Source organism: Mustela erminea, chromosome 17 (assembly GCF_009829155.1).
Source record: "Mustela erminea isolate mMusErm1 chromosome 17, mMusErm1.Pri, whole genome shotgun sequence".
Taxonomy (NCBI): domain Eukaryota; kingdom Metazoa; phylum Chordata; class Mammalia; order Carnivora; family Mustelidae; genus Mustela; species Mustela erminea.
The window spans coordinates 66,792,251-66,806,772 of NC_045630.1; the positions used below are offsets into that span (position 1 = coordinate 66,792,251).

The 14,522-nt window shown below is 56.9% G+C and overlaps 1 protein-coding gene across 1 annotated transcript; it reads right to left on the reverse strand.

Annotated features, from left to right (window-relative positions):
- Positions 1-11,262: 11,262 nt before the first annotated feature.
- ACKR1 (atypical chemokine receptor 1 (Duffy blood group)) lies at positions 11,263-14,279 on the reverse strand. Its single transcript, XM_032317814.1, has 2 exons — positions 12,684-14,279; positions 11,263-12,284 (listed from the first exon to the last, which is right to left on the reverse strand). The coding sequence occupies exons 1-2, from the start codon at positions 12,705-12,707 to the stop codon at positions 11,313-11,315; spliced, it is 996 nt and encodes a 331-aa protein (XP_032173705.1). The 5' UTR covers positions 12,708-14,279; the 3' UTR covers positions 11,263-11,312.
- Positions 14,280-14,522: the final 243 nt, after the last annotated feature.

The window sequence follows — 14,522 nt, forward strand, 5'->3', positions numbered from 1 at the left end:
GGAGAATGTAAGATTCTGGGGGATGGACAGCTTGGTGCCTGGCTTCCCAGCTTCTGTGCACACAGTGCACATCCTGGGCCACTGTCCCGCGTGCCCAGGGGGCCGAGGTACTGCACTGCCAGGGCCACAGGGGAGAGAGAGCCCCTTGCCCAGAGTCCAAGCTGCGAGGCTGTTCCCTGCAGGTTCGCTGCATGTGAGCACGGCAGATATGATCCAGCCGCTTCTTGCTTCTTCGGAGGCTCACTGGCTGCCCTCGCCGCCCCTCCCCCGCCACCCGCCCCTGGGCGCTGCTGCTCGCCTTCAGCCCTGTCCTCCCCACCCCACCACACGCAGGCATCCAGTGTCGGGGCTCAGGGCCTGTGGGCGGCGGGTGAGAAGAGCAGAATCAACCCATGACAACCTGGTGGCAATAGTCACATCCACTTGAAAACTGCCTGAGAATGAACCGCATGTTCTTGTGCGGATATGCAAACACATGCAAATGTATGTAAATGTGCGACCCTCTTAACTATTTTCTCCATCTGGTTGTGGCCCCTTGTGGTGAGGCCAGAAGGAAGTGGGCTCCAAGTGGTGGATTCTGTCCAGTTCTCCCCTGGGCGGTGGGCGTGGCTGGAGAAACAGATGCTCTGTTGAGCCCTTTGGGGAGGGGGCAGGGCCCCTGGGTAGGCTCCCGCCCCATAAACGTCTCTGGTTTTGAATCAGCCTGATCTGGCCAGGAGAAGCGGAGGAGCGGGAGCAGCGGGCCTTCTGTTCCCTGGCCCCTTCCTCATTGCCAGCCCCTCCCAACCCACCCCGGCTGTCTGTGATGCCGCTATGGCACTGATGGGAGGATCACAAGGACCGGGGAAACCTCCACACCCCTGAGGCTCAGCCGAGGGCTGGAAAACAAGGCTGAGCCTGATTCGCTTCTAGGTCCCTCCCAGAAGCTCGGATCTGAATGTCTGGGATCTGTGATGGAAAATAGAGCAACAGGGCCGTGCGGATGTGACTCACCAGCAGCTTGGATGCGAGTGAGAAGGGAGCATGCTTGAAAGTCAACCAGCAATACGGGCCTGGGTTCAGATCTCCGGTTCTTCTGGGTCCTAACAATTCCTGCATCGACAAATCGCATAATTTCTGATTTAAGGGTCCCATTTTTCCCATTTGGTACTTGACCTCTGTCCTGCATACATGCATCAGTATATACAACAGACACTGCAAATGCATGCTTTGTGTCCAGCCCTGGCAAGGTTCTAGCAACGGAAAGACAAGGAAGCCATAGACTCTGTCCTTCAGACATCTAACCTGGGGGGAGGGGGCACCCAAGGACAGAGGTGACATAACCCGGGGTGCTAAGATCCCAGAATGCTTTGGGAGCACAGAGGATGGCCGCAGGTAAGGGGACACCTGAGGCGGACTTGGAGGACAAGTAGGCATTGGCCAGACAAAGGGGGAGGGGCTGTAGAGAGGGCTCAGTCCAGGGGAACAGCCCCACGCAGAGGCGCAGGGCCTGACAGAAGGCGGCTTCCTTTGGGGAGCAGCTCGCCACACATGGTGTCTGGGACTTCGCGTGACTGGCAAGGCGGGTTCGAGGAAGGAAGGGAGGGCTGTCTGTGCCAGGCTGAGGCCGGGCTTTCCTCGAGGATGGTGGGGAGCCGGTGACTGCCGGTGGAACGGTGGGTGTGTTTTCAGAATCTCTCTTGCTGCGGGGGGCGTGGGCTCAGGAACGGTCATGGTGGGCCCGAGAAGCCCATCAAGAGGCTAGAAACGCTAGCTCCCCCGCGCGCCCCAGAGAAGGCGGATCTGTGCCCACATCCCGCCCTGTGAACCAGAGCTGCTCCTCGGCCCAACTGCGAGGCTGGGAAAGACGAGCCCGGGGTCCGCATCTCTGCTGCTTCCTCCCTTTGGCTCCTGATGGGCCTCGGCCGCTTGGTTCTCTTCTGCGGCCCGTGGCGCTCTTGCAGCGGCATCTTGAATACACGAACTTGCACATATGGTCTGGGCTTTAGTTCATGGCCCGGCTTAGAGGGACTCTGCGTTAAAAGGGGAACCCTGGGTGAGAGGAGGTGTTGGCCCGCGAGAGGCGGAAGGCTAAGGGCAGGCGTCTGAGGGATCCGCCAGGCCCTCCCACCGCCCACCCGGTGCTCCCATCACAGGGCGAGGCTGCCTCCTGCTGCCCAGAGACCCGCCTGCTGGGGTCGGCTCTGTGCCACCAGACGCAGCAAAGCTTGGCCTCTGCTAGAGGATAAGGTGCCCAGACTCAGGGTCCGAAGCCAAAGACGTGTGGGGCTGTACACATACGCACGTGTGAGCACGTCCACCTGCCCCCTGACTGCGTGGACTGGTGTGAGACCCTGTGTTCCGTGTGACGCTCTGTGGTCTTCGCTACCTCGAGGAAGGGATGCTTTCCTTCCTGCGGCTCGCGGCCAGCGCCTCGGGGCCCCTAGATGCTCTGTCCTGCCTGTGCCTACACTCACTGCACCCCTGGTCGGCTGACCGTTTCCCACAGTCACCTTCCCGGCGTCCCTCCCAGCCCGAGCACGAGCGTGGGAACCACAGAAAGGCAGGAAGGTCGGTTCTCCATCACCCCGCCCTCCGACCTGTGCCCTGTGGGGGAAGATGAGACAGGGGACCGGGGAAGGAACGGGAAAGTGTTTTTGTGGGTTTTGTTTTGTTTTTTCTTTTCTCACTTTTTCTAAACTGTGGGAACTAAGCGTGTGCAGAGCCAGTGCATGGAAAGGTCTGAACTTTGAAGTCCAGTCTGGAGGGCAAGGAGACTGGAGAAGGGAAACATCCTAGGAGCCAGGCCTTCACCCGCTGGGGGAGGGGTGTGAGGGCTGGGGGTGACCGCCCGCCTAAGCGTGCAGTGCTCCTCCCCCTCAAACGGATTGCCCGAGTTGCCCGGCATCCTGTGAAAGTGCGGATTCTGACTCAGCCGTGGTCTGGGGCCGGGCCTGGGACTCTGTATGTCCTCCAAGCTCCAAGTCCTGCCAATACTGGGATCCGCAGCCCATATTTTGAGTGGCAAAGGCATAGAACATGTGCCATTAATCCACTGCCAGATTGCTGAGGGCAGCTCAGTGTCTCCCGAGCGGACCGGTTCTCCCACAACAAGGAGCCTCCGAAAGGACCCGTGTTCCAAGGGAGAGAAACCACAGGCTACCATGTGCGAGGAGCTTAGGCGTGGTCACCTTGGGGTCCCTGGGGCAGGGCTCAGTATCATAAACAGCATGGAGGAGGTATCGCTGCTTTTTGGCAGTCCAAGAACATTTTATGCTCTGCCCTAAATAATACTGTAATGCAGCCAAAGCCTGCCCAAATGCCCGGAAAATGCCTACAACAGCCGCATTGTCGCCCTTGCGGGGCCGGCCTCTGTTTTAAAGGAACGTTTCCTCGGAGTTTCTTGTTAGGCTGTCTCGGGCACAGTGTGTTAGCCTTTCGGTCCCCGGGCCAAGTGGAGACCCAGGAGCGGAGGTGGAGAGCATCCAGCAGTCCAGCTCCTTCTGGCGGAGCTGATGGGCCGGGGGAGTGAGCGGCCCCGAAGGCAGTGGATGCTTTCCCAGCTGCCTGTAGGGCAGACTCTTCCTTAATACTAATGGTGGTGTATTTCCTCCGAGCTGGAACTCGTTTGACAGCTTCCACGTCTGTCAGTTCATTTAATCTCCAGGTCAGATCTGGGAGCGCGGCAGGACTGGCATCAAGTGGGCAGACAGAAGCCTGGAGAGCCAAGTGACGGGCTCAGAACGCCTGGACCTGGCCGTCCCATCTCAGCCCAGCGCTCGGCCAAGCACCGCGTCCTCACCACTGTGTACCTTCCCAGGGCACAGAGGCAACCTTGGAGTCCCTGGCTGGTGGCTGGGCATCCCGCGGAGGGGTGCACTCTGGTTAGTGGAGGGGGTCTAGGTTAGGATCATCCCAGGCTTGGCAACAAGGGGCAGGTGGATGTAATCGGTCAGCGGTGCCTTCATTCTAACACCTCCATTTCTTAATGCTAATTCTATTGAGGGCTTTCTAAAAATACGTATTTTGGTTTCTCTGCTTTCCCTTCCTTTGTCCTCTTACGGCCCATATCAACTAGTAATTTCTAGCTAAACCTGGGTCTGGAGAGAGGAGGGGCCGAAGTGACCACTTCTGGCCACTAGAGGGACCCCAGGCACCAGCTTCGGGTTTTTGCAGCAGTTGGTGCCTGGAATGGTCCCCACCTCTTGGAAAGATTCAGGTCAGGTGCTTATCTGGCTAAGAATCCTTCATTGTTCTACAGACCCGGTTTGGAAGAGACCAAAGTATCCTAGCTCTGAACCAGAGGACTTTAATTCAAGGATCCAAGCAAAGAGATTAAAATTATCACAAGTGGGACCCAGACACCGGAATCAAAGAATTACTAGCTCTTTCATTTAACGTATCATCCCAGGGATTTCAGAGTCTTCTGGCCCCAAATATTCTGATTCAGAACATCTTGAATTGAGTCAAGGACTATTGAAAGCCTCTCCCCAGGCGATTCGGATGCACTGCCAATTTGGGGGAAAGCAGTTGGACTAGCCCTGGCTGGGTCCCCGTGCATGGGAGATCCCTCCGCTGTGTCTGATGATTTGTTACTGTTCAGCCTCAGCTTGAGTCCTTTCTGTAACTGTGAGCTCGTAACTCAAATCAGATCTGTCCTCTTATTCTCTTGCAAGATACCAGTTCTGTTCTCCTGTAGCAGCATTTAGAAGCACGTGCAAGTTATCTGCGTGCTTAGTGTCTCATCTCTGCCGCTCACATTTGTCTCTAAAGTCCGCAAGGGCCAGGCCGTCCTCACATGTGTTCGCCACAGTAAAACAAGAGCACAGAGCAGTGCGGAGCTCCGTGTGTGAGTGTGTGCGTGCGTGGAGGACTGTGTGTGCACACACGTGAGTGCGTCCGTGTGCATGTGTTTTTTATAGTAACAAGGATGCCATAGCCCATCCTTGTCATCTGTATTCCAACTGCAGAAAGACTTTCTTAACGTTCAGCCTAAACCAATCTGTTACTTCCCCCCGACCCAGGGTCCCCAGTTCTAAGCTACAGCTGACTTTTCTCCAATGTTCCCTTCACAGCACAGCCCCTCAGTGACATGAAGAGAGCTGTGTGTCTTCTACACCCACACAGAGTCAGGGTCTCACCCACCTCCCCTGCTCCTTCAGCCCTTCTGTGAGGGGTGGGGGTCTGTCATTTCGACCATTCCCCTTTAAAGAGCTCTAATTCATTAGTGTGGGCCCCAGAGCTGAGCTCTTGGTTCCCAAACTGGCCAGGGCAGGGCAGGAAGGAGCGGTGGCTCGTCCTGCCTGATCCCCGATCTGAGCTTGAGTCTGCATTAGCTTTTTGGCTGCCGCACACACTACTGAATCATCTTTAGCCTGTGGCCAAGTGAAACCTCTAAGCTGGTGTTGTTTTGTTTTTTTTTTTTTTTTTTTTTTTTTTAATAAGAACGTCTGTCGAGCCAGGTCTCTTCCATTTTGTTTTGGTGCAATTGATTTTTTTTTTTTTTTAAACACAGGTTTTGCCTTAATTTCTATTAACTCGTATTTAATTTCTGCGATTCTTGCTATCCCAGTGGGTGTCCCTCCGACTCTGGGGTCCTGGAGATTTCCATGGATTTCTCCTTGTCAGTCAGCCCAGAACGTGGCGGGAGCAGCCCTGTCCTGGAGACTCAAGGAGCGGCCACAGAGGAGAAACAGGGGCGTGCTTTTGGAGCCTGCAGGCTGCTGGCAGAGACAGTCCACTTCGTCCTCATCTCTTCCTCGGGTCACAGACGGAAAGGGACCGACTAATTTGTAAAGGGCTTTCTTCCCCGAAGCTCCCCACCCTTTCCCTGTGCTCTGGGTAATTGCTCTCATTGTACTGGCTTTCATAATCCACCACACCCACCTTGGAAGAGTGTGAAGGGAAAACACCCCCCCCCCTCTTGTATCTTCTTGTGTCTTCTCTGTGTCTGTACAGAAAGAATGTTCCCGGCCACCCCAGGGAGGCAGGACCACCCGCTCATGCAGGGCTTTGTGATTGGCTAAGGGTCTGTGGGTGTGAAATAGAAGCCAGGACCGGGACTGAGCCATCAAGGTGACCAAGGATCTTGCGGGGTGTCCATGTGTCCTGGGACCCAAATTCGTGAAAGGTTATTAAGGAGAGAGCTGAGAAGTCCTGAGAACCTAAGAAGGAAGAGAACAGGGAGGGACCAGGTGGGTTCAGGGAGATGTCGATGTCTAGAATTGTGTCTGGGTTCTTTTCGTGTCTTCTGGGACCTCTCCCAGTGTGCTGACTTTAGGAGTCACTCAGTACATCCTTTAAATGAAATGCGTTACATACCCCTAAGTGCCTTAAAGGGTTAACCTGACCTAGGGCCCAGAACTGCAGAGAGAATGAATCTGCCACGGTGGGTGGGGATGGGTTCCAGAAGGCTGGAGAAGGAGCCAGAGCCCAGAGGTCTGGAGGGGGCAGTGGCAATGGGCAGTGGGGGCCACAGGCTGAGCTGGAACTGAGGCGGAGGAGAAGGAAGGATAAAAAGCCAGCAGCAGGGAGGCCAGAGCTTCTCGTAGGTCCGTGCAGACTGTGGGCTCCCTCCCTGAGTGTGATCAAATCTGAGAAGGCTGCTGGACTCCAAATTGGATTCTGAGCCACTGGACGACTGTCTCCTTGAACTCGGGACGTCCCTGGGGACTCACTTTCCCTCAAGTAAAGATGAAGAGTGACAGGTCTTCCAGCCCTCCCCCGCCGCCCAGAGCTGTACTGTCCCAGAGGAAAGTGAGCCTCGCTCCTCCGACCTGGGCTTGGGGCCTGTGGAGAGTCCAGAGTCCCCTGGCTGCCGCTGGCCCTCGTGGACACAGAAAACAGGTTCTCAGGCCAGAAATCTTTTATTTTTTTTTCTTCTGAGACGTTATTTGAATTCAAGTTCGTTAAGACGGAGTGTGGTGCTGGTTTCAGGAGCAGAATTCAGTGATTCATCACTTATGTAGAAGTGCCCCCTCGATGGCCACCCCCCACTTACCCCATCCCCCCCACTGTCCCCCGTCTACCCAGGCCAGAAATCTTGTGCTGATGGTCCTCCGGTCTCTTCAGCCCACAGATGATTTAGGGCTGGGAGAGATGCCCTGGAGGCCTTCGGGAGGAGGAGCGCCATGTCCTGACATTTGTTCTGGGGGAATCCTGTGCTTACTTATTCCTCAGTCCCAGGGGCCTGTAAGCCCTCCAGGTTGGAGCACCACACTTTATTTGTGTGAAGTTAATTAATTCACATACTTAGCACCTACTTCCTGAGCTCTGACTTCTAGTCACAAAAGAGAAGAAGTTCCCACATTCCTGACACTTGTTGTTTTGGGGGGTGCAGAGGAGCAGGAAACTGGCCACTAAACAATGAAGAAAGGAGACAGTTTCAGAGTGTGATACACACCATGCTGGAAACATCCCCGGTGAGCTGGTGGAGAGTAACAGGGCCGGGTAGGTGGGGGCTCTCTCTCACGGGATGCCAGGAAAGGTGATATTTGCATTCAGATCTGGAGGATGAGAAGGAGCCAGTCACGGAAAACGCACAGGGAAGAGCGTTTCTGGCCGAAGGGACGCCAAGTGCAAAGCCCAGAGTAGAAACGGGACTTGCCCATTCAGAGAACAGAAAGTACTTTAGGTCCCTGGGCCTCAAGCTTCCTGAGCAAGCGGGAGATGAAGCCACTGTCTGATCACGGAAATTCCTGTGTTGAGTTTAACTCCAAGGGCTGTGGGGAAGAACTCTGTGCCAAATTGTGGGTGTAATATTCTATTTTCCTAAAGAGAGATTCATCACTTTCACTGGATTTTCTAAGAGACTTAGGATTTCCCCTTCCCCAAGCATTAGTAATACCCGACTCTGAGGGAGAAAAGCAGGCTCAGGTCCTTCAGAAAGAGGCCATTTGCAGCCATAGACAGTGTATCATTCTTTCAGAACCTAGGGAATGACGCCGGATAAAGGTTCAAACCATTAGCCTGGAGGAGGACAAAGCTGGGACTTGGAACATCATCTGGGAATCTTGGGAGTAGGCACCTTTCAGTGCTCCCAAAATGTGAGACAAGGAAAGGCAGAGAGACTTGGCAGTGTTGGGTAGATGGGGCTCTAATGCTGAGACCCTGGTTCCCAAACACCTGGATGGTGAATCAGGCACATCTGAGGAACTGCAAGGACTTCTTCCTCTCGTTTATACAACTGTGTCTGAAAGATGTCCTAAATCTAAGTGTAACATCAAGACGGCTGAAATCCCCTACAGCTGTGCCCCCCTAATTCCCCTGAACCAGCTTTTCAAGGGGCTTTCTGGAGATCCTACAACCAACCGGTAGTCACAGGGCAGGAGAAAGCTGACGCCCACCTCTGCGGAACTCATTTCTCAACCGGTCCTGTCCCCTGGCCCACGTCCCACCTGCCCAAATCACCCAGAAGATGTGCGGATTCGATCTGGAAGGACTTGGACTTGTTAATTAACCTAAACAGTCACATTCGTCTACAAGGTGCATTATTGTTAATTAAAGCTGCGATTCTCCTTGTGCCCAGACGGCGGGCTGCTCTTGTCAGAATAATTAGATAGCATACGATGGTTTTCATGCAAATCCCTGGCAATTAGAGCTGGCGATGAATTGGATTTGAAATCCCAGTGAAGTTCTCAATCAGAATTCCCCAGAGGGCCACCTCTGGGGGAAGATGATGATGGGGCTGTGGGGTCAGGACATGGGAGTGGGAAAAAGGGTGTGAGCACAGGTATCTGTTTCCTGCAACCTCTGGGAGGGGCCCCGGGCCTGGAATAAATGACCTGTGGGTGTCATTGTGATCTTCAGTCTTCCCCCAAAGGAATGAGTCTCCCTCCAGGAGTGCAGGTGGATTTTCCCCAGGGCCTGGCGAGCGCCCCATGCTGGCCTGCTCCCTGCTCTTCTCTGTGGGAAACAATTGTTCCCCTAGCCCGGAGGCCCCCTAACTCAGACACAGGGAACGTCCCTGCCAACCCTAAGATGAAATTCTGAAGGGTTCTCAGGAAACAGGAGCTGGGTTCCTGAGGGGTTGTTGGGAAGATGCCAGGTTCGGACCAGTTTTGGGGAAGCTGGTGGCAGGTGGTGGGTGGGTTAGTGGCTTGGGGTGACAGCCTGGGCTCGGGAGGACCCCACGAAAGCCTTGAAGAAACACCCGAGGTCGGGATGAGACTCAGAAGAAGCATCCCTGTGCAGGAGACCGTGCAGGAAAGGGTCGCGGGCAAGGACTGGGGTAAAGCGGCAGGGCAGGGGTGGGCTGGGCGGGAGATAAGTGTGGGGAGGCCCTCCCCAGACCTCCCTCCCCAGCCTCGAGGACCTCTTATCAGCCGCGGGCTTCTGCCTCGTCCTTGGCTTGGTGAGGGATGTGATAGGGGGCTCTCTGGGCTTCTTTCCAGCGAGACCCTGCAGGCGCAGTTTGTGTCTCCTGGGCTGGGGTCGCCGGGGCTGGGGCCGGGCCGGGTTGCACAGCGCCGCGGAGGCCGGGGGACAGCCCGCTGAGCATCAGGTTGACCCTGGAAAGTTTGGGACGGAGACCACCCTGCGCTTCCCCTCCGCTAGGTCAGCCTCTTAGGCAGGGCCCTGAGCGGGGGTGGGGGGGGTGTCCGGTGTCCTTGGAGGAGGGGGTTGTGGGGGGATGTCAGGTAGGATGGAGAGGGGGAGGGGCTGGCGGGTTCCGAGAAGTCCTCTCTGGAAAGCGGCTGAGAGAGAAATCCCTGTGCCGCCTTCGCGAACTGTGGTCGGAGGCCTTAGCATAATTTAGGTTTGTAAATTCTCTCTTTTTTCTTCATTTTCCTTCTCTCTTTCCTGTCTCAGAACGAACGGCTCCTGCGGCTCCTCCGGCCCTAAGTCCCGCCTTTCAATTTAGGATGCACCAATCAGCCGCTACCCTGACGGTTGCTAAGCGACGGGAGTGGGGGGGGGTCGGAGGCTTTGTCACGCACCCACCCGGGAAAATTCCCGAGGATGCTCCGGCTCGTGCCTGGGCCTCTCCTGCGCTCTCGCAGTGTCTCCAAGCCCAGAGTCGAGCAGAGCCGGCGAAGGGGGAGCAGGCTAGAGCACATCTGTGCAACACGGGAAGGCTGTCCGGGTTCAGACAGAGGGGAGGTACCCTTCAAGTCTGCCCAGCTTTCCTTGGGTTGGAGGCACCTTGGGGGCGTGGCCTCTTGGGCAGAGGGCGAGTTTGTCGGTGGCAGCCGAAGTTCTCGCCCTTACGGAGAGGGCTTATCCACTGTCCTTCCAACCACTACCCAGACTTGGAGAAAAACCCTCCAGGACTATGACTATGAGCAGGGCATGGGGCTGTGGTGTGACAGATGGAAAGAAAGACCCGTTTCAGGAGCTGAACGGGGGAAAAATCCAGAGGATTCTAAGCAGAAGACGAGTCAGATCAGGCCCCTCCCCTCAAAGTGCCTCAACCCCCTTGACTTCTTGGTTTTTCGTTCCCTGTATGCATCCCACACAGACACCCAGAGAAGGCTCGGCATAGAAGCCAGGGGAAAGAAAACCCATTTGGGTAAGGGAGTGAGTCATTAATCCTGATTCCACATTCGGAAAACAAGGATAGAGGGAGGAGCCCCGAGGAGGGAGGGTCTGAGGGAGCGCTCGCGGGGGTGCGGCGCAGGCAGCGGTGCAGAGGCAGCCCCACGTGGACCGGTGCGATTCCGTGCTTGCACCCAGCAAGGATGTAGGTTCCAACAGATGGAGACACACAGATGCACACACACACACACACACACACATGCACATGCACACTCACACACACAGGGATTAGTGTCCAGCCGAGAAACAAACCTCGGGGAGATGATTCCTAAGAAGTGGCTTTTGGAATTCTCTTGATATGTTCCCTGGACAAAGTGAGGCCCCCTGGGATGCTGCTCTGCCTGATCTCTAAGCAAAGCCAACAGCGGTCTGGGAGACAGTAGTCCGAGAGGAAGGCTAGACAAGTCGGACAGGGCAGGGGCCATGCTCTCGGCTCTTCTCTGTCCTCTGGTTTTCTCTCTCCCGTTTGAGTCCTGTTTCATTTGCTTTCCCGAGCACTTGCTGTTCCTCCTCCATCTCTTCTGGTTTCTCAGGCGCCCCGCTCCCCTCATACTCAGGCGACTCTCCTCCCCTTTGAGACGGCAATAACCTCATACCTCTGGAGAACATCTCTGCACCCTGAGGAAGTTTGTATGTCATTCATTTTCTCCCCAGGCCGGCTAGAGAAACGGACGCCGGCAGGAAGGTCCGGTTTCTCTCCATTCTTCTTCCTGCTCTACGTCCCCGGATAAAATAAGAAACCACAGCTTCATTAAAGCAGCGTACACTTTAATTCAGGTGGACAGGCAGGAAGAGAGCTAGGACTTTCCTCCCTGGGCGTCCAGATGAGAAGGCCGTCTCAGAGGCAGGGGCAGGGGGGGCGGGGCGGCGCGTGCGGTCTGGTGGTAGGACAGGGCCAGGAGCAGGGGTGTGGCCACACAGTGCAGAATGGCCAGGGCCTCCGCCAGGTGCTGCAGCAAGTCCAGAGCCTGCTGGGCCAGACATGTCCACAGGACCAAGGCCTTGGACCTCACGAGGAAGTCCAAGCCCACAGCTACCCCATGAGGCCACCAGAACACAAACCAGGCCCACAGGACATTGGCCCAGGGACACTGCCCCCTGCCCCGTATTTTCATTATCGCCTTGGCTCCCAGCAAACCCAGCGGCAGCAAGGTGAAGATGGCGCAGCAGGCAATGGCGTGTGACAGCGGCAGAAACCAGTGGCTCTTGCTGAATGTCAGGGAGCAGAATCCATGAGAAGTGTCACTGGCCAGGGTGACCGGCAGCCCCAGCAGGACAGCCGTTCCCCAGAGTCCCACACCAAGCCTCAGGGTGAGATTGGGGACCTGACCTGTGCCCATTTTGGGGCCCAGGCAGGCATGGCACCCTATCAGCAGAGCCTGGGCGAAGGCTGAGCTGTACCAGACCATGTGGGCCAGGTGGCACAGAGGGGTGCCCTGGAGCTCTTTAAGCCCTGGGGCCAGGAAGGGCACCGCAATGCTGAAGAGAGTGCTGCCCACGGCCAGCTGTACTAGGAAAGGCCGTTCGGGGCACACCTGCCAGTGGAAGAGAGGTCTGAGGAGGGCGAAGAGGACGGCTCCCCCGGCCAGGATGCCCAGGATACTGGTGAGGATGAAGAAGGGCAAGGAGGAGTCGTCCAACAGGCTGCAGGAGCGGCAGGGGGCGGCGGCGTCCACGTTACTGTAGTTATAGTTCAGGCCATAGGAATCATTAAAGTCATCCCAAATGTCATCTTCGAAGGTGAACTTAGTAGCGTCCTCATTCGCCACCTGGAGGACAGCCCCAGAGGGGACAGTCAGATCATCTGTCTACCCCACTCAACAGTCCCTGGGAATAAAGGGAGCGGGAGGGGGAGATGGAGCGGAGGCCAGCCTGGAGGAGGGGATGCAGTGGGGGCAGCAGGAAAGGATGGCACAGGAGCCTCGGAGCCTGGGAGGAAGAGCAGGGGACGGGAACGGACAGGCTGCGAGAGCCGGACAAGGTCCGGGTCAGGGCGCCAGGGACCTGGATGGATGAGGGACCCCGGAGCCCAGAGTGAGAAGGAGAAGGAAACAGAGGGAAGGGTAAGAGGCGAGGGGAGAAGGAAAGAGGTGCAAAGGCCCTGGGGCAGACAGAAAGAGGTGGTGGGGGAAAGAGATGGGGGACTGTGGGCCCAGCCCCACACTCACCTGGTGCTGCAGACAGTTCCCCATGGCGCTGCTGGGCTAAGGGCAGGCAGAGAGAAGGGCTGGGAACGTCCCGTGGGTGGCTGCGGCTCCAAGATAAGTGCCAGGGGCTAATGAAGGCCATCAGTTCTGGGCAGGGCCAGGGCATAGGCAGTGGGGGGGAGCCGGGCATTCAGGAAGCCTTCGCCCCACACCCATGGCCCGCCTCAAGCTCAGGCCCAGAAGGGGCAATCGCCCGGGGCTTCCTGTTTTGAGGTTGGATTTCACTGGTGGGGACCTGCACTCAGGAAAGGAAAAAGATGGCCGGCAGATAGCGGGTGTTTTCCCGAAGGTGGAAAGGGGGGCTGAGAAGCCAGGGGGGTTTCCAGCAGGGATGGAGTCTTCGAGCACCAGGAAGGAAGAGGGGCCAGGGGTGACTTGTGAGACAGAGATAAGAGACCTGCTGGGAAGGCAGAGGGAAGGGGCAGCTGATGACTCTCACCGAGTCTCCACCCCCTTGAACTGGATCCAAAGAAAGACAGCTCCAGGGGGACATTCGAAGGAGGGGCTGTGAGTGGTGCCCGAGGTCGGACCGGCCCCCGTTGATAGCCCTGTGCTGCGCATGCCGTCTCTGTGTGTGGCTGTGTGTGTCGTGTGTCGCGAGCACATCGCCGAGGGCTGGGCGGTAGGTGGGTGTTGGGTGCTTCAACGTGAGGACAGGAAGGGCTGGGGGCCAGCGGTCAAGGCTGTGTGAGGAAGCTGCTTCAGGGAGCGGCTGGGCGTTGGTCTAGCCACCTATGGGCGCCGCGGATGCATTCTCCATAGCAAGCATGATGCGCTGTCTGACGAGTTAAAGCAGGCTCTGAGGGACAATGGGGCAGCACATTCTACAATGGGACTGTCGCCCATGGGGCGCTCTCGATCATATTTGTGTTGGGGATAGAAAGCCTCTGAACGGACTCACTGGAGGGCCTCTGGGCGATGTGTGCAGTTCCTTACAGGGGTGGGGCTTCTGTTTCTCTCCGGCTGGCAGAGTGAAAGCATTTACTCTGCACATGTAGGCCCTAGAACCCACACCTCTGCTGCTGGCAGCCTCACCCCTCCAAGGGCTTCTGCACCGTCTCTGCTCTTTCCCTGCATTTTCTTGGGTGGGGAAATGGCCAGACCTTCGGGTCACAGGGTCTCAGGAGCTGGTTAGGCGACACTATCTCATTCCAGGAAAGCCTGGGGTGTTTCAACGCAATCTCACCAGGAAGCACTTTTGCATTCAGGTAGGGGTGCATGGAGTCAGAGTAGGGGAGCCGAGACGCAAAGGTGGGTGCCTTACATAGATCGCCAACCCCTTTCTTCCCAGGATGACTGCTCCGGATTCATGTTCAACGTGAGCGTGAGCAGGGCTAGACAGTAGCCCTGGGGAGGTCTGCCCTGCTGTGGGGCCAGCGGCGTCTCTGCCGTCACTGTGTCCTTCTCCGGTACCCGGTGGGAGGCAGCGGGGAGCAGGCAGACACCCCTCCCCAACCATGTGAGAAAGCAAGGACCCTGCCGGAGGGGGTGAACAGCCTGCTGTCCCTTGGAGAGCTCTGCTGTCTCCGCGCAGGGATGCCCTTGGGAGAGGGGGCCACCCCTGGGGGGGGGGTCCAGGCGCAGGGGACACCAGCAGAACACCCCTCACGCGCACACACCCCGTCTGGAGCAAGAGCAGCAAGAAGGAGGCAGCAGGACGACACGGATAATCCAGATATATTGAGGGTGGCCCCTCGGAGATTAGCACAGGAGAGTTAGAAAGATTATAAAGATACACGACCCCCCCCCGCTCCCTCCCCCACCCACAGACAGACACACACAGCACAACAGCCCCGCCCC

Excerpts from the sequence above, each read along its gene's own strand:
- ACKR1 (XM_032317814.1), bottom strand. The coding sequence starts at position 12,707 with ATGGGGAACTGTCTGCAGCACCAG. Across the intron at positions 12,285-12,683 it reads GGAACTGTCTGCAGCACCAG|GTGGCGAATGAGGACGCTAC; the intron begins GTGAGTGTGGGG and ends GCTGTCCTCCAG.